Below are 26202 nucleotides of genomic sequence, written 5' to 3' on the forward strand. Positions count from 1 at the left end.
CTGCTTACTTGGTAACGATGGACAGAGTTGCAATTCCATTTATACAAGTCTCACTTTTCTCACCTACAAAATACAGGCTCTAATAGAATGTACATAAGAACTGTGGTAGATAGGCAGGGTACTGCTATCCCAGTCCTACAGCTGAGCACAATGAGGCATAGAGAAGTCCAGGGACCTTCAGATCTCCGTAGGACAATAAAAATAGTAGTTAACAGTTTTCAAAGCTAGCTTCAGCAAAGGTGAGGCACTTAGCAACTCAGTGAGACCCTGTCTCCAAATAAAATACAAAATTGTGATGGGGGGGTATGTGGCTCTAGTGGTTGAGTGGCCGTAAATTAAAAAAAAGAAAAAAGAGTGCTTACTCTGCCAATTTGTTAACACTTTATGTACATGATCTCACTTAATCCCCACACTAATCTAATGAAGTCTGTAGTTATCCACATTTAAAGAAAAGAACTGCCTTTTTCTCTGCGATACCTCTTTTCATTGCAGATCTTCCAGTTTACTACATTTCTCTTCAGCTATTTCCAATCTGATGTTCAACTCATTCATCAAGTTCTTAATGTGAATGGCTGTATTTTCTCAATGTTCTATTTGGCTCTTTTTCCATTATTTCCACATGAATGCATTAAAACCTAAGCTTTTTAGTTATTAGGATCACTTTGAATCCCAGTAGCCTAATTTCCTGTGCTTTTAATTTTATAATCCCAGGCTAGATGTTTTTTCTTTCAGTTTCTTATTTTAATCTTTTATAGAATATTTTCTAGTTTAGAGTAGTCCATAATCTTTGTGTGTGTGTGTGTGTGCTAGGGATTGAACCCAGGGCCTTGTACATGCGAGCAAGCACTCTACTAACTGAGCTACATCCCCAGCCCGTCGGTAATTTTTAAATTATTTTCTAAGCAAATATCTAACAATGTTTAGTACATCAGATAAAATGTCCCCAATGTTGTCCTTAAAAGCAGTGGAAATTATATGTAAATTTGTGTGTGTGTGTGTGTGTGTGTGTCTGTATTACTAGGGATTGAATCTAGTACCAGTAAGGTACATCTTCAACCTTTCTTATTTTTTAAAAATTTGAGACAGGATCTAAGTTGCCAAGACTGGCCTCAAACTTGTGATCCTGTTGCCTCAACCTCCCAGGTATCTGGGATTACAGGAGTGTGCAACTGTTCCCTGTTTATATTGTATTTTTATGAAAGCTTCAGAGATAGAAGTGCATGAGGTATTTGATCATTGTCCAGTGGTAGCCTACCTCTGAGAGAAAAAACAATGAGTATAACTCTGGGTTTCTGGCTTGAGTGCTGACTAGACTGTGGCCCACTAATTGACACAGTACAGCAAGAGAAACAAGATTTTTAGTTTGTTTGTTGGTGCTTTGCAATGCTGGAGACTGAACTCAGTACCTTGTGTGTCTGAGGCAAGTGTCCGACTATGCTACATTCCCAGATCCTGATAGGATCTCACTAAGTTGGCTTGCTGGCCTTGAATTTGCAATACTCCTGTTTGGCTGTCTAAATAGCTGTGATTACAGATATGTGCCACTAGGGAGTAAGGTTTTATTTTTAGGAGTGGAAGAGGTAATGGGTTTAGGTTTATCATTCGGTTTTAGATTTTTCAGGTATTGTTTGGCAATTTGTTCAAAGAAAGTGAGTGTCATTTCCCACTCTGCATTAGAGAAAGAGTGTATTTGTTGGCCTGATTTCCGCTATTGGGTTTCTTCACCTTAGAAAGCTTTTACTGACACATATAGACCAAAAGTGAAGGAACGGAAGAAGACACTCTATGCAAATGGTACAAAAGAGAGAAAGGGTAACTATATGTAGATCAAAGGGTAACTATATGTAGATCAAATTACATTTCTCTTTAAGTCAGAAACTATCACAAAAAACGAACGTCATTACTTAACGATAAAGGACTCATCAAGAAGACATAACAGTTATAAATATATATGCATATAACATTGGAGAACCCAGATACATTAAGCCAATACTAATGCATATCAGCAGAAATTGATAGCACTTTAGATAAAATGGACCAAATACATACAGAACCTTCCATTCAACAACAGCAGAATACACATTCTTCTCTAGTGCACATGGAACATTCTCCAAGATACATGGGACTATATTGTAGGCCACAAAACAAGTCTTGACAAATTAAAATCAAGAGTTTCATTTTTGTTTTGTTTTGGTTTTTAGTGGGGGAAGTGCTGGGATTTGAACCCAGGGCTTTGTACATGCTGAGCAATTGCTCTTCCATTGAGACATCCTCAACTCATAGCATGTTTTATTTTATTTTTTTAAATACATGACAGCGGAATGCATTACAATTCTTATTACACATATACAGTAAAATTTTTCATATCTTTGTATATAAAGTATGTTTACACCAATTTATATTTTTATACATGTACTTTTTTTTGCATTACAGTTCTTATTACACATGTATACCATAATTTTTCATATCTCTGTATGTAAAGTAGGTTGACACCCAATTCGTGTCTTCATACATGTACTTTGGATAATGATGTCCATCACATTCCACCATCCTTGATAATCCCCTACCCTCTCCCTTTCCCTCTCACCCCTCTTCCCTAACTAGAATTCATCTAATCCTCTCATGCTCCCCCTCCCTTCCCCACTATGAGTCAGCCTCCTCATATGGAGAAAACATTCGGCATTTGTTTTTTGGGGATTGGCTAACTTCACTTAGCATTATCTTCTCCAACGCCATCCATTTACCTGAAAATGCCATGATTTTATTCTCTTTTATTGCTGAGTAAAATTCCATTATGTATATATGCCACATTATTTTTACCCATTCATCCACTGAAGGGCATCTAGGTTGGCTCCAAGGTTTAGCTATTGTGAATTGTGCTGCAATAAATCTTGATGTGGCTGTGTCCCTGTAGTATGCTGTTTTTAAGTCCTTTGGGTATACACCAAGGAGAGGGATAGCTGGGTCAAATGGTGGTTCCATTCCCAGATTTCCAAGGAATCTCCATACTGCTTTCCATATTGGCTGCACCAATTTGCAGTCCCACCCCACATCCTCACCAACAGTTGTTGTTGTTTGTCTTCATAATAGCTGCTATTCTGACTGGAGTGAGATGATATCTTTGAGTAGTTTTGATTTACATTTCTCTGATTGCTAGAGATGATGAGCATTTTTTCATATATTTGTTGATTGATTCTATATCCTCTTCTGAGAAGTTCAGGTCCTTGGCCCGTTTGTTGATTGGGTTATTTGGTTTATTTTTGGTGCTTAGCTTTTTGAGTTCTTTATATACCCTAGTGATTAGTGTTCTATGTGATGTGTAAGGGGTCAAAATTTGCTCCCAAGATGTAGGCTCTGTATTCACCTCACAGATTGTTTCTTTTGCTGAGAGAAAACTTTTTAGTTTGATTTCATCCCATTTATTGATTCTTGATTTTAATTCTTGCGCTATAGGAGTCTTATTAAGGAAGTTGGGGCATAATCCTATATGATGAAGATTAGGGCCTACTTTTTCTTCTATTAGATGCAGATTCCTAGGTCCTTGATCCATTTGAGTTAAGTTTTGTGCATGGTGAGATATAGGGGTTAATTTCATTTTGTTACATATGGATTTTCATTTTTCCCAGCACCATTTGTTGAAGAGGCTATCTTTTCTCCAGTTCATGTTTTTGGCACCTTTGTCTAATATAAGATAATTGTAGTTTTGTGGGTTGGTCTCTGTGTCCTCTATTCTGTACCATTGGTCTACCAGTCTGTTTTGGTGCCAGTACCATGCTGTTTTTGTTACTATTGCTCTGTAGTATAGTTTAAGATCTGGTATAGTGATGCCACCTGCTTCACTCTTCCTGCTAAGGATTGCTTTAGCTATTCTGGATCTCTTATTTTTCCAGATGAATTTCATGATTGCTTTTTTTTATTTCTATGAGGAATATCATTGGAATTTTGATTGGAATTGCATTAAACTTATATAGTGCTTTTGGAGGTATGGTAATTTTGATAATATTAATTCTGCCTATCCAAGAGCAAGGTAGATCTTTCCATCTTCTAAGGTCTTCTTTGATTTCTCTCTTTAGGGTTCTGTAGTTTTCATCGTATAGATCTTTCACCTCTTTTGTTAAGTTTATTCCCAATTTTTTTTTGGGGGGGGGGGTTATTGTGAATGGGGTAGTTTTCCTCATTTCCTTCTCAGAGGATTTGTCTTTACCACACTAGAATGAAACTAAATATCAAAAATAGGAAGAATTTTTGGAAAATTCACAAATATGTAGAAATTAAAATGCTCCTGAATAACTATGGATCAAAGAAGAAATCAAAAGAAAAATTAACAGTATCTTCAAAAGAAAATGGAAACACAACATACTAAAATCTATAGGATGCAGCAAAAGCAGTTCTAATGGAAAATTTTATTGCAATAAATGCCTACATTAAAAAATATGAAAGATCCCAATTAAGTAATCTAACATTACACCTCAAGGAATGAGAAAAAGAGAAACAAACTCAAGTTTAGCAGAAGGAAGGAAATAATAAATATCAGAATAGAGATAGAGAGTAAAAAAACAACATGGGAAAATAATAAAACTAAGCTGGTTTTTGAAAAAATAGAATTGACAGACTTTTAGCTGGATTAAGAAAAGACTCAAATATGTAAGGTAAGGAACAAAACTGGAAACGTGACACCTCAAATAAAAAGGATCATAAAAGACTATTGTGAACAATTTTACAGCAATAAATTTGATAACAAAGGGAAATGGATAAATTTCTAGAAAAATGCAACCTATCAAAGTTGAGTCAGGGCCAGGCACAGTGGCGCGCACACCTGTAATCTCAGCAGCTCTGGAGTCTGATACAGGAGGATCAAAGTTTCAAAGTCAGCCTCAGTAAAAGCCAGATGCTAAACAACTCAGTGACACCCTGTCTCTAAATAAAATACAAAATAGGGCTGGGGATGTGGCTTAGCTGTCAAGTGCTCGTTGAGTTCAATCCCTGGTACAAAAAACCAAAAAACAAAAATTGAGTCAGGAAAAAATAAATAGGAAGCCTGAAATAACCAATAACAAGCCAAAAGATAGAAGTAGTAATTTGAAACCTTCTAACACAGAAAAATCTAGAACTAGATGGCATTACAGTTGAATTCTGTCAAACTTTCAAAGAAGAATTAATATTAATACGTAATAAACTCTTCCAAGAATAGATCTAGAGAAAATACTTCCTGACACATTTGTGAAGCCACCATCACCTTGATGCCTAAGCCAGACAAAGGAAGCACAAGTGAACTACAGGCCAATATCACTCATAAACATTCATGCAACATTTGTCAATAAAATATTAGCAAATAAAATTCAACAGTACACCAAAAAAATTATACATCTCTATCAAGATGGATTTATCCCTGCATGCAAGGCTGTTTTAGCATACACAGATCAAGTAATGTGATATATCATATTAGCAGATTGAAAGATGTGATCATCTTAGCTGACACAGGAAAAACATTTGAAAAATTCAACATCTTTTTTTGATAAAAACTTGTTTACATTCTAGGAATACAAGAAAACATCCTCAATTTAATGAAGGCTATTATAAAAATCCCTCACAGTTAGGTTAGCATGATAATCAATGTGGAGAAACTGAAAGCTTTTCCTCTAAGATCTGGTAAAAGTAAGAACATGCTTTCAACTCTTCTATTTAAGACAACTCTTGCTAGTATTAAGGCATCCAAATCAGAAAGGAAGAAGTATACATAATTCTATATGTAGAAAACCTCTAAGACTCCACTAAATAAAAACTTGGGTCTAACAAATGAAGTGAGTAGTTTTAGGATATAAAATCAGCATACAGAAATTAACTGCATCCCTATATACAAACAATGACTAGCCAAAAATGAACCAAGGAAACAGTTTCAGGGGCTGAGGATATAGCTCAGTGGTAGTGCCTGCTGTGCAGGAATGAGGCTCTGGGTTGGATCCCCAGGACCACAAATAAAATAAAAGTTTTGCTTTCGATAGCATTAAAAAAACCCTTAAAGAATGAATCTAACCAAGGAGATGAAAGACCTGTACACTGAAAACTATAAAATACCGATGAAAGAAATTATAAAAGATACAAATAAAAGTCTAGATATTTCAGGCTTATAGATTAAACAATGTTGTAAAAATGTCCATAGAACCTAACGCAAAATATAGATTCAATACAGTCCCTTTCAAAAGCAATATCTAGATTCAATGCAAATCCCTATCAGAAATGAAAATACAATTGTAAAATTTGTATGGAACTACAAAAAATCTCAAAGTAGCCAAAGCAATTCTAGGCAAAAACCAAAATGGGAAGCCTTACATTCCTGATTTAAAAATAGATTACATTGTGGGCTGAGTGTGTAGCTTGGGTACAGAACACTTGCTGAGCATGTATGAAGGCCTGGGTTCAATCCTCAGCACCACAAAATAAATAAAATTATATTAGAAAACTATAGTAATCAAAACAGAATGGTAGTGACATAAAAACAGACACACAGACCAGAGAAACAGAAGAGAAAATTCATAAATACATCCAAACATATATGGCAAACTAATTTTCAACAAGGGAACCAGAGAGATACAGAGAGATACAATGTGGAAAGGATGGTCTCTTCAGGAAATTATACTTGGAAAACAAGATTTCCACACTCAAAAGAAATCGGACCCTGTGTTAGTCCTTTCTTTCTACCACTGTGAAAATATCTGAGATACTCAACTTACAAGAAGGAAAATTTTATTTTGGCTTACGGTTCAGAGATTTCAGTTCACAGTTGTTTGTCCCAGTTGCTTTGGGCCTATTCTGAGGCAGTCATTCATGGCTGAAGCACCTGGGGCCGGGGGGAGCTGTATGCCTCATGGAAGCTAGGAGTGAAAGAGAAGAAGGGACCAGGTCCCCATTTCTCCATAATGTTCCAGTGACCGGACTTCCTTGCTTTCTCCCTTTAGGCCCCATCACCTAAGACTCCACCGCCTCCTACTGGTGCCACAGGGTCGGGAGCCAGCCTGCAGTAGGTGGGCCTTCTGGAGACAGTAAAGACTCAAACTGTGTCCTTCCATCCCTGGCCCCAGAGGCTCATGTCCACCTCACAATGCAAAATGCACTCACTTTATCTTCCTAGAGTCCCCAAATTCTGAATAGCTCCAGCATTTTTCAGAAGTCTAAGTCCAAGCCACATGTGGTGGTACGTACCTGTGATTCCAACACTTGGGTGGCTGAGGTGGGGGGATTTTTGAGCTCAGGAGTTGGAGACAAGCCTGGCTAACACAGCAGGACCCTTCCTTAAAACAAACAAACAAACAAACAAACAAAAAACTAAGTTAAAATGCATTTTAAACGTCCAAGTCCATAGTTTCGTGAGATTTTAAGGCAAACTGAGCTGAGAAATCCCATAAAAATAAAAAGCAGAAGAAGGAAAAAAGGAAAAAAAAGTTAATGTAGTATATATACACAGTGGAGTTTTATTTAGCCATAAGGAAGGATGAAATTGTGTCATTTGCAGGAGAATTGATGAAACTTAAAGACATTATGTTCAATAAAAAGTCAAACTCAGAAAGTCAAGGGTCATATTTTCTTTCATATGTGAAAGAGGAAAAAGTAAAAAAGATGATAGTGGGATCTCATGAAAATCAAAGATAGATCAGTATAAGAAAGGGGAAATTCTGGGGAATGATGTTAGCCAAATTATACTGTTATATCATGTGCATGTATGAACATATAACAACAAAGCTCACCATTATGTATAATTGTACTGCACCAATAAAAATATGGAAAAAGTTTAAAAAAATAAAAAGCAAGTTATATATTTCCAAAATACAACAGCATGTGGTAAACATTTCCTTTCTTTTTTTGTTGTTGTTCATTTTTTTTCCTTTTTTTATTTATATATAACAGCGAAATGCATTACAATTCTTATTACATATGTAGAGCACAATTTTTCATATCTCTGGTTGTATACATGGTATATTCACACCAATTCATGTTTTCATACATGTTCTTTGGATAATAATGATCATCACATTCCACCATCATTAATTACCCCATGCCCCCTCCTTTCCCCTCTGCCCTATCTAGAGTTCATCTATTTCTCCCATGATCCCTCTCCCTATCCCACTATGAATCGTCCTCCTTATATCAAAGAAAATATTCAGCATTTGGCTTTTTGGGATTGGCTAACTTCACTTAGCATTATCTTCTCCAACTCCATCCATTTGCCTGCAAATGCCATGATTTTATTCTCTTTTATTGCTGAGTAATATTCCATTGTGTATATATGCCAGTTTTTTTTTAAATCCATTCATCTATCGAAGGGCATCTAGGTTGGTTCCACAATTTAGCTATTGTGAATTGTGCTGCTATAAACATTGATGAGGCTGTGTCCCTGTAGTATGCCTAAAAGACCCTAAAAATTCCACCAGAAAACTTCTAGAATTAACAAATGAATTCAGCAAAGTAGCAGGATTTAAAACCAATACCCATAAATCAAAAGCATTTCTGTATATCAGTGACAAATCCTCAGAAAGGGAAATGAGGAAAACTACCCCATTTTCAATAGCCTCAAAAAAAAAAAAAAAAAAAAACTTGGGCATCAACTTAATGAAAGAGATGAAAGATCTATATGATGAAAATTACAGAACTCTAAAGAAAGAAGTCAAAGAAGACCTTAGAAGATAGAAAGATCTACCTTGCTCTTGGATAGGCAGAATTAATATTATGACCATACTTCCAAAAGCGCTATACAGATTTAATGCAATTCCGATCAAAATTCCAATGACATTCCTCATGTGAGTAGAAAAAGGAATCATGAAATTCATCTGGAAAAATAAGAGACCCAGAATAGTTAAAGCAATCCTTAGCAGGAAGAGTGAAGCAGGTGGCATCTCTATACCAGACCTTAAACTATACTACAGAGCAATAGTAACAAAAACAGCATGGTATTGGCACCAAAACAGGCTGGTAGACCAGTGGTACAGAATAGAAGACACAGAGACTAACCCACAAAACTACAATTATCTTATATTACACAGGGTGCCAAAAACATGCACTGGAGAAAAAATAGCATCTTCAACAAATGGTGCTGGGAAAAATGGAAATCCATATGCAACAAAATGAAATTAAACCCCTATCTCTCACCTTGCACAAAACTCAACTCAAAATGGATCAAGGACTTAAGAATACAATCAGAGACCCTACATCTAATAGAAGAAAAAGTAGGCCCTATAAAGAACTCAAAAAAGCTAAGCACCAAAAAACCAAATAACCCAATCAACAAATGGGCCAAGGACCTGAACAGACACTCTCAGAAGATGATATACAATCAATCAACAAACGCATGAAAAAATTTTGTTCATCATCACTAGCAGTTAGAGACATACAAATCAAAATCACTCTAAGATTTCATCTCCCTCCAGTCAGAATGGCAGCTATTACGAAGACAAACAACAGTAAGTGTTGGCGAGGATGTAGGGAAAAAGGCACACTCATACATTGCTGGTGGGACTGCAAATTGGTGCAACCAATATGGAAAGCAGTATAGAGATTCCTTGGAAAATAGGGAATGGAATCACCATTCCACCCAGCTATCCCTCTCTTTGGTGTATATTCAAAGGACTTAAAAAGAGCACACTACAGGAACATTTCCATTCTGGATGAGAGAATAGTAAAATAATAAGGAAGATTCAGAGCAAAGCAAAACAAACCCATCAGGGCAAACATTAAATCTTAAAGCTCCATGTCTGGCATGCAGGGCACACAGTGGCATGAAGTAAGTTGCAAATGAGAATCGCTGGTTGCAGCCCACTGTCTCGGACTTGCTGTGCTCCCTGCCTGCATCTTCCCTTGCAAGGCATTTCATGTTTCTGGCAACACAACTTCCTGGGGTCCCATTGCAGCTCTGGCTTCACAGTAACAGCTTCATTATTCATCAGTCTGTCAGAGGCTACTTGCAGGGACTCAACCTGCCACATGCTGTCCGTCCTCAATTTTGAGACAAGGTCTCCCTAAGTTGTCAAGTTGACCTCAAACTTGCAATCCTCCTGCCTCAACCTCCCAGTTAACTGGGCATTCTGGCACGAGGCACTGCACTGGCTTTGAAGTGAGTTTACTTTTACACTATTGAGCCTGTGATATTATGATATGCAGTGTGATGTGTGGGGTCTGATGGGAGAGGTCCTGCCAATTCCTGAGGAGCCCACAAAGCATCTTTCCTGTTATCTTGGTGCAAAATGCTCTTGGTTCTTTTTAGCTGTGCTAATCTCCATGCTCTCCTTGGCTGCAACTGTAAACATGTTGCTTTTCTCACCAAGCTGCAAGTTTTTCATCTCTTTGTTGTTTGCTTACAGTTCTCACTATCAATCTGGCTAAAAGTAGCCATCAAAACCCAAGCTGCTGCCTAAAGGATTTGCTACCTTGAAAATTCCTCAGCCATCAGCCTCCTTAAGTTCAGCCTCACATCAAATCTTAGGATGGGGACAAAAGGAATTGAAATTCTTTATGATGTAACATTGGTGGCACCCAGTCCAGTTTCCAAGAGTCCTCATACCTGTCTGAAACCTGTGATTCTAACTACTGTCCACTTTCCTCTCACCATTCTACTCCCACCAGAACCACCCATTAAGCTCTGCTTGCAGCATTCTAGGCATTCTCTGACCTCCTCCTCCAAACTTTTCCAGACTCTTCCCACGAACCAATTCTGAACCACATCATCGGTTATAGTCCAGTGGTGGCCCTACTTTTCAGTACCAATATTCCATGTTAGCTTTTTGTCATTGTGACAAAATATGCATAAAGAAAAAAGGGCTGTGTTTGGCTCATGGATTCAGAAGTCTTCATCCACATTTGCATGGTCCCACTGCCTCTGTGTGGGGAGTGTACTCTGTCACAGTGGGAGCTTATGGCAGAGGAAGCTGCGTACCTCAGGATGGGGCCAGGGTCACAGTGCCACCTTGCAGAGATGCCCTCAAATTAACTTCCTCCCACTAGGCTGCACTTCCTAAGGTTCTGACACCTCCTTCTTGTATCATGAGGTGAGGACTAGGCCTTCAGCACCGGTCCTGGGAGACATTCAAGATCCAAACTATAGCACACCCTTCTCTTACACCATCCATAAAAATTGACTCAAAGTGGATCAAAGACCTAAGTAAAAAACCTAAAATCATAAATTCATAGAAGAAAATGGAAAAGTTGACATTGGCCTTGAATATTGCACCAAAAAACCTCCACACAGCAAAGAAACCGTCAACAAAGTGAAAAGGCAATCTACAGTTTGGCGGGAAAATATTTGCAAACAAACCATATATCAGGGAATTAATATCCAAGATTTATAAAGAACTCACACAACTCAATAGTAAGGAAACATACAATCAGATTTTTTTTTTTTTAACAGTACTTGAGATTGAACCCAGCTTCTCTTGCATGCTAGGCAAATGCTCTACCACTAAGCCATATCCTCGGGCCCTGAAAACATAATCTGAAGAAATGGGCAAAGGACTTGATTATACGTTTCTCCAAAGATGATATAAAAATGGCCAACAGGAACATGAAAAGGTGCTCAATCATCAAGGAAATGCAAATCAAATCACTATGAGCCGGGTGCAGTGGTACACATCTGTAATTCCAGCAGTTTGGGAGATTGAGGCAGGAGGATCCCAAATTTGAGGCCAATCGGTACAACTTAGCAAGACCCTGTCACAAAATTAAGAAATAAAAATTAAAAATGTTGGAGATGTAGCTCACTGGTAGAGCACCCCTGGGTTCAATCCATAGTATAACAAAAGAATATACATATGAATATTTAAAAATATTTATAAGCATGTGAAACTGATACTTTTAATAGTTTTTTAAAAAACAGAGGTGCTATATTTATATGGTACATAGACCTTTTTGAGGGTGTTTCTGCTTTGTCTTAGGGTAATTTTCAACCCAGTGATGTTTAGAATAGACAAGGTCTTCCTTTTTCTATCATTCTCTCAATGGCAAACAAATATCAGGGGACTTCAATCTGGATCAAAGCTAGGAGTTTTTAGAATAAGTATTATTTACTCTAAGTCTTTGGAGCCCTTGTATGCTGTAGATAGAAATGTAGGTTGGTGCAATCATTATGGAATCAATATAGAATTTTCCAAAGAAATTGAAAATAGAGCTGCCCAATGACCAAGTATTAAATCAGTACCACGTAAAGATTTCTACACTCCCAACATTCATTGCAGCATTATGCATAATAGCCAACATCCGGAAACAACCTAGGTGTTCATCAAGAAATGAATGCATCTACTCTTATCTAAGGTAGATAAAGTTCAAGACCCTCAATGAATGCATGAAGTTGTAGATAGAACCAAATCTTATATATACTGTTTTTTTCATATACATACATACATATGATAAAGTTTAATGCTTTTTCCATCTTAGTCAGGTGCTTCTCATTTACTGTGACTACACACTTTGCAGTTTGTGGTGTGACAGCTAAACCAGCAAATTTTTCTTTTTCCTTTCTCACAATTTCATAGAAGATTCATTCTTACTCTATATATTAGCAATGTCAGCATATGGGGTTTTTTAAATTCCCTTTTTATGTCAAGAAATTGACCTTTTCACTTAAAGGAAGCACTTGACTATTTTAATAATCCAAATTGCCATCATCATCATTGTTGCACTTTAGGATCATTATTAAGTAAAATGAAGAGCTTCTTTTATTATTATTAGTTGTTCAAAACATTACAAAGCTCTTGACATATCATATTTCGTACATTTGATTCAAGCGGATTATGAACTCCCATTTTTACCCCGTATACAGATTGCAGAATCACATCGGTTACACATCCACGTTTTTACATACTGCCATACTAGTGACTGTATTCTGCTACCTTTCCTATCCTCTACTATCCCCCCTCCCCTCCCATCTTCTCCCTCTACCCCATCTACTGTAATTCATTTCTCTCTCTTGTTTTTTTTTCCCTTTCCCCTCACTTCGTCTTATATGTAACTTTGTATAACAATGAGGGTCTCCTTACTTTACCATGCAATTGCTCTTCCTCCCTGTTCTGTTCTTAGTTGCCCTCCTTATATCAAAGAAGACATCTGGCATGTGTTTTAGGGATTGGCTAGCTTCACTTAGCATAATCTGCTCTAATGCCGTCCCTTTCCCTGCAAATGCCATGATTTTGTCATTTTTTAGTGCTGAGTAATACTCCATTGTGTATAAATGCCACATTTTTTTTAATCCATTCATCTATTGAAGGGCATCTAGGTTGGTTCCACAGTCTAGCTATTGTGAATTGTGCTGCTATGAACATCGATGTAGCAGTATCCCTGTAGTACGCTCTTTTAAGGTCTTCAGGGAATAGTCCGAGAAGGGCAATAGCTGGGTCAAATGGTNTTTTCTTATTGTTTAATTTTTTGAGTTCTTTGTATACTCTGGATATTAGGGCTCTATCTGAAGTGTGAGGAGTAAAAATTTGTTCCCAGGATGTAGGCTCCCTATTTACCTCTCTTATTGTTTGTCTTGCTGAGAAAAAACTTTTTAGTTTGAGTAAGTCCCATTTGTTGATTCTTGTTTTACACTCTTGTGCTACGGGTGTCCTGTTAAGGAATTTGGAGCCCGACCCCACAATATGTAGATCGGAGCCAACTTTTTCTTCTATCAGACGCAGAGTCTCTGATTTGATATCAAGCTCCTTGATCCATTTTGAGTTAACTTTTGTGCATGGCGAGAGAAGAGGATTCAGTTTCATTTTGTTGCATATGGATTTCCAGTTTTCCCAGCACCATTTGTTGAAGATGCTATCCTTCCTCCATTGCATGCTTTTAGCCCCTTTGTCAAATATAAGATAGTTGTAACTTTGTGGATTAGTCTCTGTGTCCTCTATTCTGTACCATTGGTCCACCCACCTGTTTTGTTACCAGTACCGTGCTGTTTTTGTTACTATAGCTCTGTAGTATAGTTTGAAGTCTGGTGTCGCTATACCACCTGATTCACACTTCCTGCTTAGAATTGCTTTTGCTATTCTGGGTCTTTTATTATTCCATATGAATTTCATGATTGCTTTATCTATTTCTACAAGAAATACCCTTGGGATTTTGATTGGCATTGCATTAAACCTATAGAGAACTTTTGGTAAAATCGCCATTTTGATGATGTTAGTTCTTCCTATCCATGAACAGGGTATATTTTTCCATCTTCTAAGATCTTCTTCTATTTCTCTCTTTAGGGTTCTGTAGTTTTCATTGTATAAATCTTTCACCTCTTTTGTTAGGTTGATTCCCACGTATTTTATTTTTTTTGAGGATATTGTGAATGGGGTGGTTTTCCTCATTTCCATTTTAGAAGATTTGTCGCTGATATACAGGAATGCCTTTGATTTATGCGTGTTGATTTTATATCCTGCCACTTTGTTGAATTCATTTATTAGCTCTAGTAGTTTCTTTGTAGACCCTTTTGGGTCTGCTAGGTATAAGATCATGTCAACCGCAAATAGTATTAATTTAAGTTCCTCTTTTCCTATCTTAATGCCTTTAATTTCTTTCGTCTAATTGCTCTGGCCAGTATTTCGAGAACTATATTGAATAGAAGTGGTGATAGCGGGCATCCCTGTCTTGTAACAGATTTTAGAGGGAATGCCTTCAATTTTTCTCCATTCAGAATGATGCTAGCCTGAGGCTTAGCATAGATAGCTTTTACAATGTTGAAGTAAGTTCCTGTTATCTCTAGTTTTTCTAGTGTTTTGAACATAAAGGGATGGTGTACTTTGTCAAATGCTTTTTCTGCGTTTATCGAGATGATCATGTTGCTCTTATCTTTAAGTCTATTGATGTGGTGAATAACATTTATTGATTTCTGTATATTGAACCATCCTTGCATCCCAGGGATGAATCCTACTTGATCATGGTGCACAATTTTTTTGATATGTTTTTGTATCCGATTCGCCAGAATTTTATTGAGGATTTTTGCATCTAGGTTCATTAGGGATATTGGTCTGTAGTTTTCTTTCTTTGAGGTGTCTTTGTCTCGTTTCGGAATCAGGGTGATGTTGGCCTCATAGAATGAATTTGGAAGAGCTCCCTCTTTTTCTATTTCCTGAAATAACTTGAAAAGCATTGGTGTTAATTCTTCCTTAAAGGTTTTGTAAAACTCTGCTGTATACCCATCCGGTCCTGGGCTTTTCTTGGTTGGTAGTCTTTTGATTGCTTCTTCTATTTCATCCATTGATATTGGTCTGTTCCAATTGTGTGTATCCTCCTGACTCAATCTGGTTAAATCATATGACTTAAGAAATTTATCGATGTCTTCACTATCTTCTATTTTATTGGAATATAGGGTTTCAAAATAATTTCTAATTATCTTCTGTATTTCTGTAGCATCTGTTGTGATATTGCCGTTTTCATCCTGTATGTTAGTAATTTGAGTTCTCTCTCTTCTTCTCTTCGTTAGCATGGCTAAGGGTCTGTTGATCTTATTTATTTTTTCGAAGAACTAACTTTTAGTTTTGTCAATTTTTTCAATAGTTTCTTTTGTTTCAATTTCATTGATTTCCGCTCTGATTTTAATTATTTCTTGCCTTCTGCTACATTTGCTGTTGTTTTGCTCTTCCTTTTCTAGGGCTTTGAGATGAAGTGTGAGCTCATTTATTTGTTGGTTTTTTATTTTTTTGAGGAATGACCTCCAGGCAATGAATTTCCCTCTTAAAACTGCTTTCATTGTATCCCATAGATTCTGATATGTTGTGTTTATATTTTCTGATTTCCTCCTTTATGTCTTCTGTAACCCATTGATCATTCAGTAACATATTGTTCATTTTCCAAGTGATGTAGGATTTTTCCTTCCTTCTTTTATCATTGATTTCCAGTTTCATTCCATTATGATCAGATAAAATGCATGGTATTATCTCCACACCTTTATATTTACTAAGGGTTGCCCTATGGCATAATAAGTGGTCTATTTTTGAGAAGGATCCATGTGCTGCTGAGAAAAAAGTATATCCAATTGATGATGGTTGATATATTCTATATATGTCAGTTAAGTCTAGGTTATTGATTGTGATACTGAGTTCTATAATTTCTTTCTTCAACTTTTGTTTGGAGGATCTGTCCAATGGTGAGAGAGGTGTGTTGAAGTCACCCATAATTATTGTGTTGTGATCTATTTGATTCTTGAACTTGAGGAGAGTTTGTTTTATGAACGTCGCAGCACCATTATTTGGTGCATAAATATTGATAATCAATTAACAGTATATAATGTCCTTCCTTATCCCTTTTGAGTAACTTAGTCTTGAAGTTGATTTTATTCGCTATGAGGATGGCCACCCCTGCTTGCTTCTGAGGGCCGTGTGCATGGTATGATTTTTCCCAACCTTTCACCTTCAGCCTGTGTATGTCTTTTCCAATCAGATGTGTCTCCTGGAGACAGCATATTGTTGGATTTGTTTTTTTAATCCATGTTACCAGCCTATGTCGCTTTATTTGCGAGTTTAAGCCATTAACGTTTAGGGTTACTATTGATATGTGGTTTGTACTTCCAGCCATGTTTGATTATTTATCCTTTTTTTTTAATTTGGTTTGTTTCTCCATGATTAGCTTTCCCCCCACACACACCTCTCTCGCTTTACTGAGGTACTTCCCACTGTTGGTTTTGGTTATTGTTTTTCATTTCTTCCTCGTGTAGTGTTTTGCTCAAGATGCTTTGCACTGCTGGTTTTCTGGCTGCAAATTCTTTTAACTTTTGTTTTTCATGAAAGATTTTTATTTCGTTGTCGTACCTGAAGCTTAATTTTGCTGGATACGAAATTCTTAGTTGGCATCCATTGTCTTTCAGTGTTTGAATTACATTGTTCCAGGATCTCCTCGCTTTCAGTGTCTGTGATGAAAAATCCGCCGTTAACCTTATTGGTTTACTCCTGAATGTAATTTGCCTCCTTTCTCTTGTAGCTTTTAATATTTTCTCTTTGTTCTGTATATTGGATATCTTCATAACAATGTGTCTTGGCGTTGGTCTACTGTGATTTTGTATGCTCGGTGTTCTGTATGCATGTAAAATTTGTACATCCGTTTTCTTTTTTATATCTGGAAAGTTTTCTAAAATTATTTCATTCAACAGATTGCTCATTCCCTTGGTTTGGACCTCTGTACCTTCCTCTATCCCGCTGACTCTTAAGTTTGTTTTTTTTATGTTATCCCATATCTCTTGGATGTTTGTCTCGTGGTTTCTTACCAGCCTTTCTGAGTTGGCTAGACTCTTTTCAAGATGATATATTTTGTCTTCATTGTCTGATGTTCTGGCTTCTACTTGCTCCACTCTGTTAGTGATACTCTTATTTGAGTTTTTAATTTGGTTTATAGTTTCCTTCATTTTTAGGATTATTGTTTGATTTTTTTTATAGTGTCTATCTCCTAGTAAAGTTGTTTATTTGCTTCTTTTATCTGTTTATGTAATTCATTTTCAATGTGTTCTTTCATTGTTTGTATTTGCTGTCTCACGTCCTCTTTTAAGATTCCATTCCATCTGTCTAAGGTATTCCTTGAGTTCTTTATTTCACCATTTTTCTGATGCCTCTAGGTTCTCCTGTATATTTAGGCTGTCCTGCATTGTTTGTACTCCTTTTCTTCCTTGCTTTTTCATGCTGCTCATGTTACTTCTGGTTCTGTTTGACTGCTGAGTTACTGTTTACTCCTATAAATTTATTTGGTTTTGTGTGTCTCTGGAGTTTCTCTTTTGTGATGGGAGACTATGACTAGAGATGATGAATTTTGTTGCACTTTAATGCAGATTCATTCGTTTCCTAAACTGTGTATGGATTCTCATGGCATATAGCAGTCTGCAGTTTGGTCTTGGGACTTACGTTTAGGTTGAGTGATGTGATGGTATTGAGGTTGGTATCTCTTGGCAACCTTGGAAGGTTGCTCTACTGACGAGGGATATTAACAGGAGAATGGTCTGGAGTATTTGGGGGTAGCTAGGGAATTGGCAGCACTATATAACACCTCAGAACATTTACCTATACATATTTAGTAAATTACACATAAACAGCGTCGTGATGCTTGGGAGGAAAGGTATTAGAAGGGGCGGGAAGAAGTCGCTAAGGAGAATGAGAGTAAAACGGGTAGGATTCAAGAAAAGGGGAATAAGGAAATTGAAAAGAAATGAAAAGACAAAAGAAAAAATAGAAAAAAGAAATTTTAAAAATAAAAAAATAAATTAAAAAGAGATAATAATAATAATGAAAAAAAATTTTTCAAATGCAGTCTTAGAGTTTGATTAACTTCTCTTCCAGTAGGTGGACCTGTGCCCACCGGGCCAACCTTCTCCTCTCAATACACAGGAACCAATCACTGTGAAGCAGCTCCTCCTCCCGCACTGGGCGGCTCTCCAATCCTGAGTGCCTAGGGCCTTTTCTTGTATCTAGTCACTTCCCCACTTTTCCTCCAGCCAGGCCCCACTCTCCGGTGATGCTTACCACAATACTGGCTACACACCAGGTCTGCTGCTCCCGGGAGCCCTATTTTCTTGAACGACTGGGCACATTCTCCCTGCTTGCCATTCCCTCAGACCCTAAGGTTGTGGAGCGTGGGGCTGAGAACACTCAGGGTATTTTGCCTGCCCTCTGGTAGCCACGCCCCCAGGAGCTGGTGCAAGAGACCTCTGGTGGGAGCGGTATCCGGGGTCCCGCGCCACGGGTCCCGCGCCGCTCCTGATTCCCTCGGTCTGACTATTGTGCTCACGGGAGAGCTGGGAGGGGACCTTGAGGTTTCCCCGCTGTGTGGAGAGGAAGTGCTAGGGGGTTACACACCTGCAGCTGTCAGTTTCAATGAAGTTATCTCCTCCACTGCATTCTGTTCTCTGCCATGGTGATATCCCATGCAAATGGCAGCAGTTCTTTCCCTTTGCCAGATGTCTGATGCATCAGGTGGATCCGGACCGGCTTTCCCAAGCCCCGTCTCAACCCTGTAGCCACTGCCTTTGAAGGCTTGGTTGGTATTAACCTCAAAAGGTTCACGGAGAGGTGACGAGTTGTTTCTCTATTCAGCGGGAGCATTTGTAGCGCTGAGTCGTAGAGGTTTGGCTGCAAGATGCAGGTTTGGCTGCAAGTCGCAGCTGGTCAGCCAGAAACTGCGTATGGGAGCCTTAATTCACCCGCTCCGGGCTTGGTGTGTGTACTGAGGGGCACAGACTGTTCGCCCCAGGTCCACGTCAGCCCAGCATTGCCTAGTGATTCTGAGCAAACAGCATTCAGACAGTTTAAGACTCCTTTTGCCCGCGCAGCTGAAGAGGTCAGAGAATTGATACCTCCGCGTCCGCCGGATTGCTGAGTAACTATTGGGTGGTTAGCATATACAGCATGGATACAGTGGACAAAGGGATGATTCATGTCCCAAGAAGGATGGAACAAGACTACACAAGATTTCATCATGCTATGAAGAAGAGAGTACACAGTTTAAAACTTGTGTCCTGGAATTTTTCATTTAATATTTTAAGACCATAGTTGACTGAGGGTAGCGGAAACTATAGAACAAATAACTGCAGATAAGGAGGGATTACTATATATACACATGATGGAATATTATCAGCCTTAAAAGAAGAGATCCTGCCATTTTCCACATGGATGGACCTGGAGGACATGCTAAGTGAAATAGGCCAGACACAGAAAGAAAATCATTGCATGTTCTCACATGTGGACTCTAAAAGAAAAGGGAAGGTATCAAACATATATATGCATAGTCGTTTCTGAGGAGGGGTAGGAAATGCGACAGTGTAGGTCAGAGGGTACAAAATACCAGATATGTAGGATGAACAAGTCCAAAGACCCAGTATACAAAATGAGGACTGTAGTTAATAGTAGCACATTTCATTCACGATTTTTGCTAAATGAATAGATTGTAGTCATTCTTGCCATAGGGGTCAGGGGGAAGAACTGGTGAGTATGTGACAAGATGGATATGTTAATTTGTTCCACCACAGTGACCGTCTTACATACACACACATATATACACACATATGTGTGTATATGTACACACACACACATATGTATAGCCCTCCATATAGACGTTTGTGTATATACATGTGTTACATACTTTAAATATACACAATACAATTTGTTGTAAAAATAAATATAGATTTTACTATTCACACTGGGGGCAGGAATGCCCTCCCTTTGAAAGTTCACATCCTCAGTTTCACTGAATTTTTCTCGTATTGTATTTTCATCTCAAGATTTGATATCCCGAATAAATCCTAGAGAAACTCATTATGATCTGAAGAAAAGGAAATTACAGAGCCATCCACGGGTAATGCAAGGTGAGAGAAAGCCAGTGTTAGTCTCTCAAGGTCTATAGAGACTCCGCAGGTAAAAGTTTATCCTAAATGTAGGGATATTAGCCTTAATTTTAAAATGTTAATCTTAATTTCAGCAGACTCGGCAATGGTTTAACTTTTGTTATTCTTTCTAGATGGCAATAATTATTTAACAAAACAAGAGTAGAGGTCTAGATACCAAATCAGTTGTAGCGGAGACGGGGTGGGGTGGGTGTTCATGGCCTTCACTGATCTGGCCATATCCTGAGTACCTGAAGGAACAGCCTCAGCACCCTACTCCACTTGTTGGTTTCTTCAGTCTGTCTCTCTTTTTTTTTTCAACTACAGTGTTTGTTCACATATGTATTCCCATTGTCTGCTCCTAGATTTTTTTCTTGCATTGAGTTTTTCAATATTTATTCCTTAGTGATATTTATTGAAATACTTAACTTGGAACTTTCAGTGGCATCCCAAAATAGACTTTAGCAAAAAAAAGTCAAACTGTTTTCAGCTAGATCACACGCTCTCACACTGGAAGTTAAAGTGGCAATCACAGGTGCTGCCAAGTGATGTTAACTTAGTTTCTCTTTCAGACCCAGGGGACTTTTTTTTTTTTTTTTTTTCCAAAGAAAACCGCTAGGTCTTTTTGAATTGCCACCTACTCCCTTCATTCACCACCCCAGGAAGAGGCTTTTGGAAAGTTGCTGCCTTAGGGACCAAAATAAGTAGACCATTCATTTCTCACAGATATGAAAATTATCATTAAAGGCCTCTCTCAGTAGTGTACTACTGCACACTAAGGAACAGAAAGTTAATGCATTAACTCAGGTCTGGGGTAGGTCATCTTCCACATCTTAGGCAAGTGATGTGGAGATAATAACACTTTCCTCAAGGATTGTCATGAAGAACATTAATTCAGCAACCATCCAGTGAGCTCCTACCACATGACGTCATTTTAGTCATGAAGTGCACCTTGACACAGAAGGGAGAGTGTAGCTGTTTAGGTGGGGCTGATATTAGCTGGAGTTGGTAAAGATCTCTTTGAGATAGTGATGTTGAACTACAGATCTTGCATGATGATAAGGAGATAAATCTTGTAAAGATAAAGCAAAACAATTACAGACAAAGAGAACAGCAAGTTCAGTGCCACCAAACAGAAACAAAGTTGTCATGACAGAGAAGATCTGTGTGGAAAAGTGACCAGAGGTATGGTTGGGGGGAGAGGTGAAATACTACAGGCTAAAACAAGGAGTTTTAGATTCATGAGGCTCCACTGGAGGAAATTAGGAATGTAGGTAACATTTTCTGTTTTAGAACCTGCAGGAGAAGAAAAACAGAAGTCAACAAGGAACGAAAGGTTGTATAGACTAGGGTTAAAATAAAGAAAATGGGGGAAATTCACTAGATTCAGAATATATTTTGAACATAGACTAGATTACGATGTACTGAATGGAATAGGTGTGGTATTTAAGAAAGGATGAGGGATGATGGGACTTTAACCTAAGCATTAACTGGGATGGAATTTTGGAGGTAAAAATTAATTTTTGTTTGGACATATTAAGATTCAGATGTTTATTGCCCATCTAAGTGAAGATGTCAAGAAAGCAGTTTTAAACTCTGTGAGGCTGGAGGTTTAGGTTTGAGAATTTTCAGCATGTAGGTGATATTTAAAGCCAGGGAACTTAGAGGAGATCAGCTGGGCAGAGTGTAGATGTTAAGAGGAACCGAAGACCAAGCCCGTGGCTCTCTGGTAAGGGACTAAATGTTCGTAGAGTGCTTAGCCCACACTAAATGACAGATTGTGTGCTGTCATTGTTTCTGGGCTTACTTCTTGGAGGTATATTGGCTTCAAGCACATATAGAGCCATAAAAGGCCATGTGGGCCCAAAATTCATCATTCCCTTACCTCGTTTTCCTCCCTTCAGGGAGCCACATGGCTGCCTCTGGGCGGCTTGGGTTTATTTCCATGTCTCGGGTGTTTCTTCGGGAGGCCACCTTGGTGAGGGATAGAATGTGCTGTCAAGACAAGCTCCTCTAGAGCCTGATGCCCGAGGGGTTTGCTAAGCTGCTCCCAGGCACTGAGATGAAAGTTTCCACAAATATTGATATATGTGGTAATGAGGAAGAGAATAATGTGTTGCCACCATGCTCACCCTAGGGCTTGTGCCCAAAGGCAGACTATGCACAGACAGCTAGAGCACATGCAAGTAGAAAGCTACTCCCAGGGTCCACAGAGGCAAGCAAAGCCTGGCTCTGGATTCTGAATTCTGAGTTTTTTCCCAGTTCTACCTGATCTCCTCCCTAGAAGTTCTTGTCGTAAAGATTACCATTACACTTCAAATCAAAAGAGGTGGCCCATCACACACACTGACAGGACAGGAATCGTTGGAACTATACAGTGAACCCACTCCAGATCATGTGATTCAAATGTTAGGTAAAATCTATCTGTCTTGGCTTTGACAGTAAAATCACAATAAAATAACAATCGAATTGATGAATCAGTCAGTTCCAACGTATGTTTTGTCCTTCTCCCTCCAAAGGCTCTCATGCTCCATGTCTGCAGCATACAAAAAAACATAGATGTGCTGGGCTTGCACCTCAAACAACGCAGGTGCGTATAGAATACGAGAGAGAGGAGATCATGACGAGTCCCTGGACGTTACCTCCTGAAATCCACCAAATTCTTCATGAGACTCCTGGTTCCCTTTCGCAGGTGAGCACCATTCTAGTCTTGGGTTTGTCTGATAGTTGCTGTGTTCCTACATGGTTTCTTACTGTTATTACTATTGTTTGCTTTTCGTGAGATGTGATTATTTAAGTCAGTTTGAGATAATCGTTCAAGGCATCCACCCTTGTGGGATAGTATTCCAGCATTTCTCTTTCAGAATTCTCCTAGTGTTTATATTTTCTTTTTCATTACAAAACAGCAAACATGAGAACAAATAACTGTACCATAGGCATTAAAATCCATTCTGCTCACTGTTCAGATCTTGTGCCAGGGTAAGTGTCAGATGACGTCCAGCTCACTGTCAGTCTGGGTGTGCTGGGCAATTTCAGCCCTGACTCCCTTCTGCTCTTTGATGGATGGGACAACTCTGCTACCACAACTGTCTTCCCTCTCAATTCTACAGGACTTGTCACAGGAAGAGTCTGAGCCTCATTTTGGGATGGCTGGCATGCACAGCATGTCTGAGAGCACTGGCAGCATCCTCAGCAATCTTGACTGGAATGCCATTGAAGATATGGTGGCCAGTGTGGAGGAAAAGAGCCTGTCCGTCCGCTGGGCCATGGACCTGTAAAGTCTGGACATCATTCTGTTTCCAAGCACCAGCAAGCAACTCATTAAAGTGCTTCTGAAAGATTTGGGGGTTTAGGAGAGGAACAATGAAGGAAGCAAACTGAATTCACCACCTACACCCATATTATCTCCTGGATTAGTCCTTTCAAGAGGGAAAATAAACATTTCTCAATGATTTTGTCTTCATAAGGGCTGTTTATAATAGATGTGCTAAGTCTTTGCATTTGGCTTATGTTTAGGCATCATTTAAAAGCACATAAGTACCTTTCAAGCCATGTTTGCATAATAAACTACTTTCAGTAAAAATATATCATCCCTCTTCCTTTACTACATTCTGTGTTCTGAGAAATGACTTTCTGTGGTGAACTTAATAGGAAAAATTCTTTCATTGAGAAGAAAATCACTAGTCTCACCTGAAAAACTCAATAATGAACACTATTTTAGAACTTACCCTTGCCAGGCATCGTGGCACCTGCCTATAACTCCAGCTACTCAAGAGGCTGAGTCAGGAGGATCACAATTTCAAGGGCAGCCTGTGCCTTAGTAAGACTGTGTCTCAAAATTAAAAATAAAGGGGCTGGGGCTGGGGCTGGGGCTCAGCGGTAGCACACTTCCTGGCATGTGCGAGGCACTGGGCTTGATTCTCAGCACCATATATAAATAAGTAAAAGAAAGGTCTGTCAACAACTAAAAAAATATTTTTAAAAAGTTAAAAAGGGCTGGGATATTAGCTCTGTGATAAAGTGCCCCTAAGTTCAACCTCTAGTATCAGTAAACAAAAACAAAACCAAAAATAAAACATATTCTTAAATTACTTGTATAATGTTTGGCCACTTCACATGGATCTTGAACTTGTAAATAAGCCAGGTTTCATGTAGTACTAGAGACCTGTCTTCTGCCCTATAACCTACATTCTTGGAGGATGGAAATAGGAATGGACGCTTTAGGTGGAAAGAGAATGTGAATCCTGTTCTCAAAGGCTTATCTTAACCTTGTAAAAACCAAGGTGCAGAGGCCCACTAGTTTCTAGAACTATACTCGGTTTTAACTAAAAACTAGGACCCTTTAGCCACTTGTTGATTGTTGGTGTAGTATCAAAGAATCCTGGGCTGGGGTTGTGGCTCAGCGGTAGAGCGCTCGCCTTGCAAGCACGAGGCCCTGGGTTTGATCCTCAGCACCACATAAAAATAAATAAGTGAAATAAAAGTATTGTGTCCAACTATAACTAAAAAATAAATATAAAAAAAAAAGAATCCCAATGCTAGTTATTCCTCCTTCCCCAATGCTGTGAAGCCAGCTTTTCGTCGTATACTTCAACCAAAAGAACATATTGCTGCAGGATGAATGAAGAAGCAGGGAATTTAGCCGTTAACATTAAAGAGATTTGCAGAACTTGTAAATTAATTACATTCTTCTAATTTTTTTGAAAATGGTTTCTATAAAGGAGCTGGGGCTGTAGCTCAGTGGTAGAGCACTTGTGTAGCATGTGTGAGGCCCTGGGATTGATCCTCAGCACCACATATAAATAAATAAAGGTATTGTGTCCATCTACAACTAAAAAATAATGTTTTTTATAAAAATGTGATATTGAATGAATTATTAGTCATTTTACAATTTTTTCCACATTTTTCATTGGTGCATAATATTTGTTATTACATATTCATATACGCTCATGCACATGATATAACAGTATATTTTAGATGATATAACTATTGCAGTCCTTTAAAACAATGCTTAACAATTTTAATTACAGGTATAGCCACATGAAAGTTCTTTGGGTTTCTCCTTTAATGTAAGGAGAACAAAATTTGGCAACTGCTAGTTAGTAGGAGGAATCCTTCGTATTCAGGCTATTCAGAGTCAAAAGTCACTTGAAGTTTCACGGTTCTTTTATATTTCATACTCCCTTCAGCTGAGCTACTCTTAGAGTAATTCCTTTTATCTCCATTAAACAGTCTGGTTTTCTTTAAGGAATTTTTTTGGGCTGGGGATGTAGCTCAAGTGGTAGTGCGCTCGCCTGGCATGCGTGCGGCCCGGGTTCGATCCTCAGCACCACATACAAACAAAGATGTTGTGTCCGCCGATAACTAAAAAATAAATATTAAAATTCTCTCTCTCTCCCTCTCTCACTCTCTCTTTAAAAAAAAAAAAAGGAATTTTTTTCAGACTTCTTTAATTTCTTTCTATAGATCTAAATTTCTATCTAGTATTTCCCTCAATCTGAAGATTATATTAGTTGTGTTTGTTTGTTTGTTTGTTTTGTTGTTTTTTCCTGTTGCTGGTACTGAGCATTGAACCCAGGGCTTTGCACATGCTAGTCAAGTGCTCTACCACTGAGCTATACCCCAGCCCAGCAATTCTTTTGTTACTTTGTGCTGAGGATTGAACACAGGGCCTCACACATGCTAAGCAAGCACTCTACTGCTGAACTGTATCCTTGACCCATTTGTTCCCCCCCACCCTGTATTGGGGATTGAACCCAGGTAGGAGAGATTTACTACTGAGCTCCATCCCAACCTTTTTTATTTTTAATTTTGAGATAGGGTCTCAGTTACTAAAGGCCTCACTAAATTACTGAGGGTGGCCTAAAACTTGTGATCCTCCTGCCTCAGTCTCC

At 38.4% G+C, this 26202-nt stretch overlaps 1 protein-coding gene across 5 annotated transcripts in view; it reads left to right on the forward strand.

Moving 5' to 3' along the window:
- Nucleotides 1–23893, forward strand: part of Cplane1 (ciliogenesis and planar polarity effector complex subunit 1) — a 150240-nt gene extending 126347 nt beyond the window's left edge. For 3 of the 5 annotated variants that reach the window (XM_048802882.1, XM_048802883.1, XM_048802881.1), the window contains 3 exons: nt 20207–20290; nt 22828–23000; nt 23419–23893. In XM_048802882.1, coding sequence (XP_048658839.1) covers nt 20207–20290; nt 22828–23000; nt 23419–23586 — 425 coding nt within the window. In that variant the 3' untranslated portion in view covers nt 23587–23893. The remainder of the gene's footprint in view (nt 1–20206; nt 20291–22827; nt 23001–23418) is intronic. The other 2 variants (XM_048802884.1, XM_048802886.1) reach the window with 1 other exon arrangement.
- The last annotated feature ends 2309 nt before the right edge of the window (nt 23894–26202 follow it).

This window comes from Marmota marmota, unplaced genomic scaffold (assembly GCF_001458135.2).
Source record: "Marmota marmota marmota unplaced genomic scaffold, marMar, whole genome shotgun sequence".
Taxonomy (NCBI): Eukaryota; Metazoa; Chordata; class Mammalia; order Rodentia; family Sciuridae; genus Marmota; species Marmota marmota.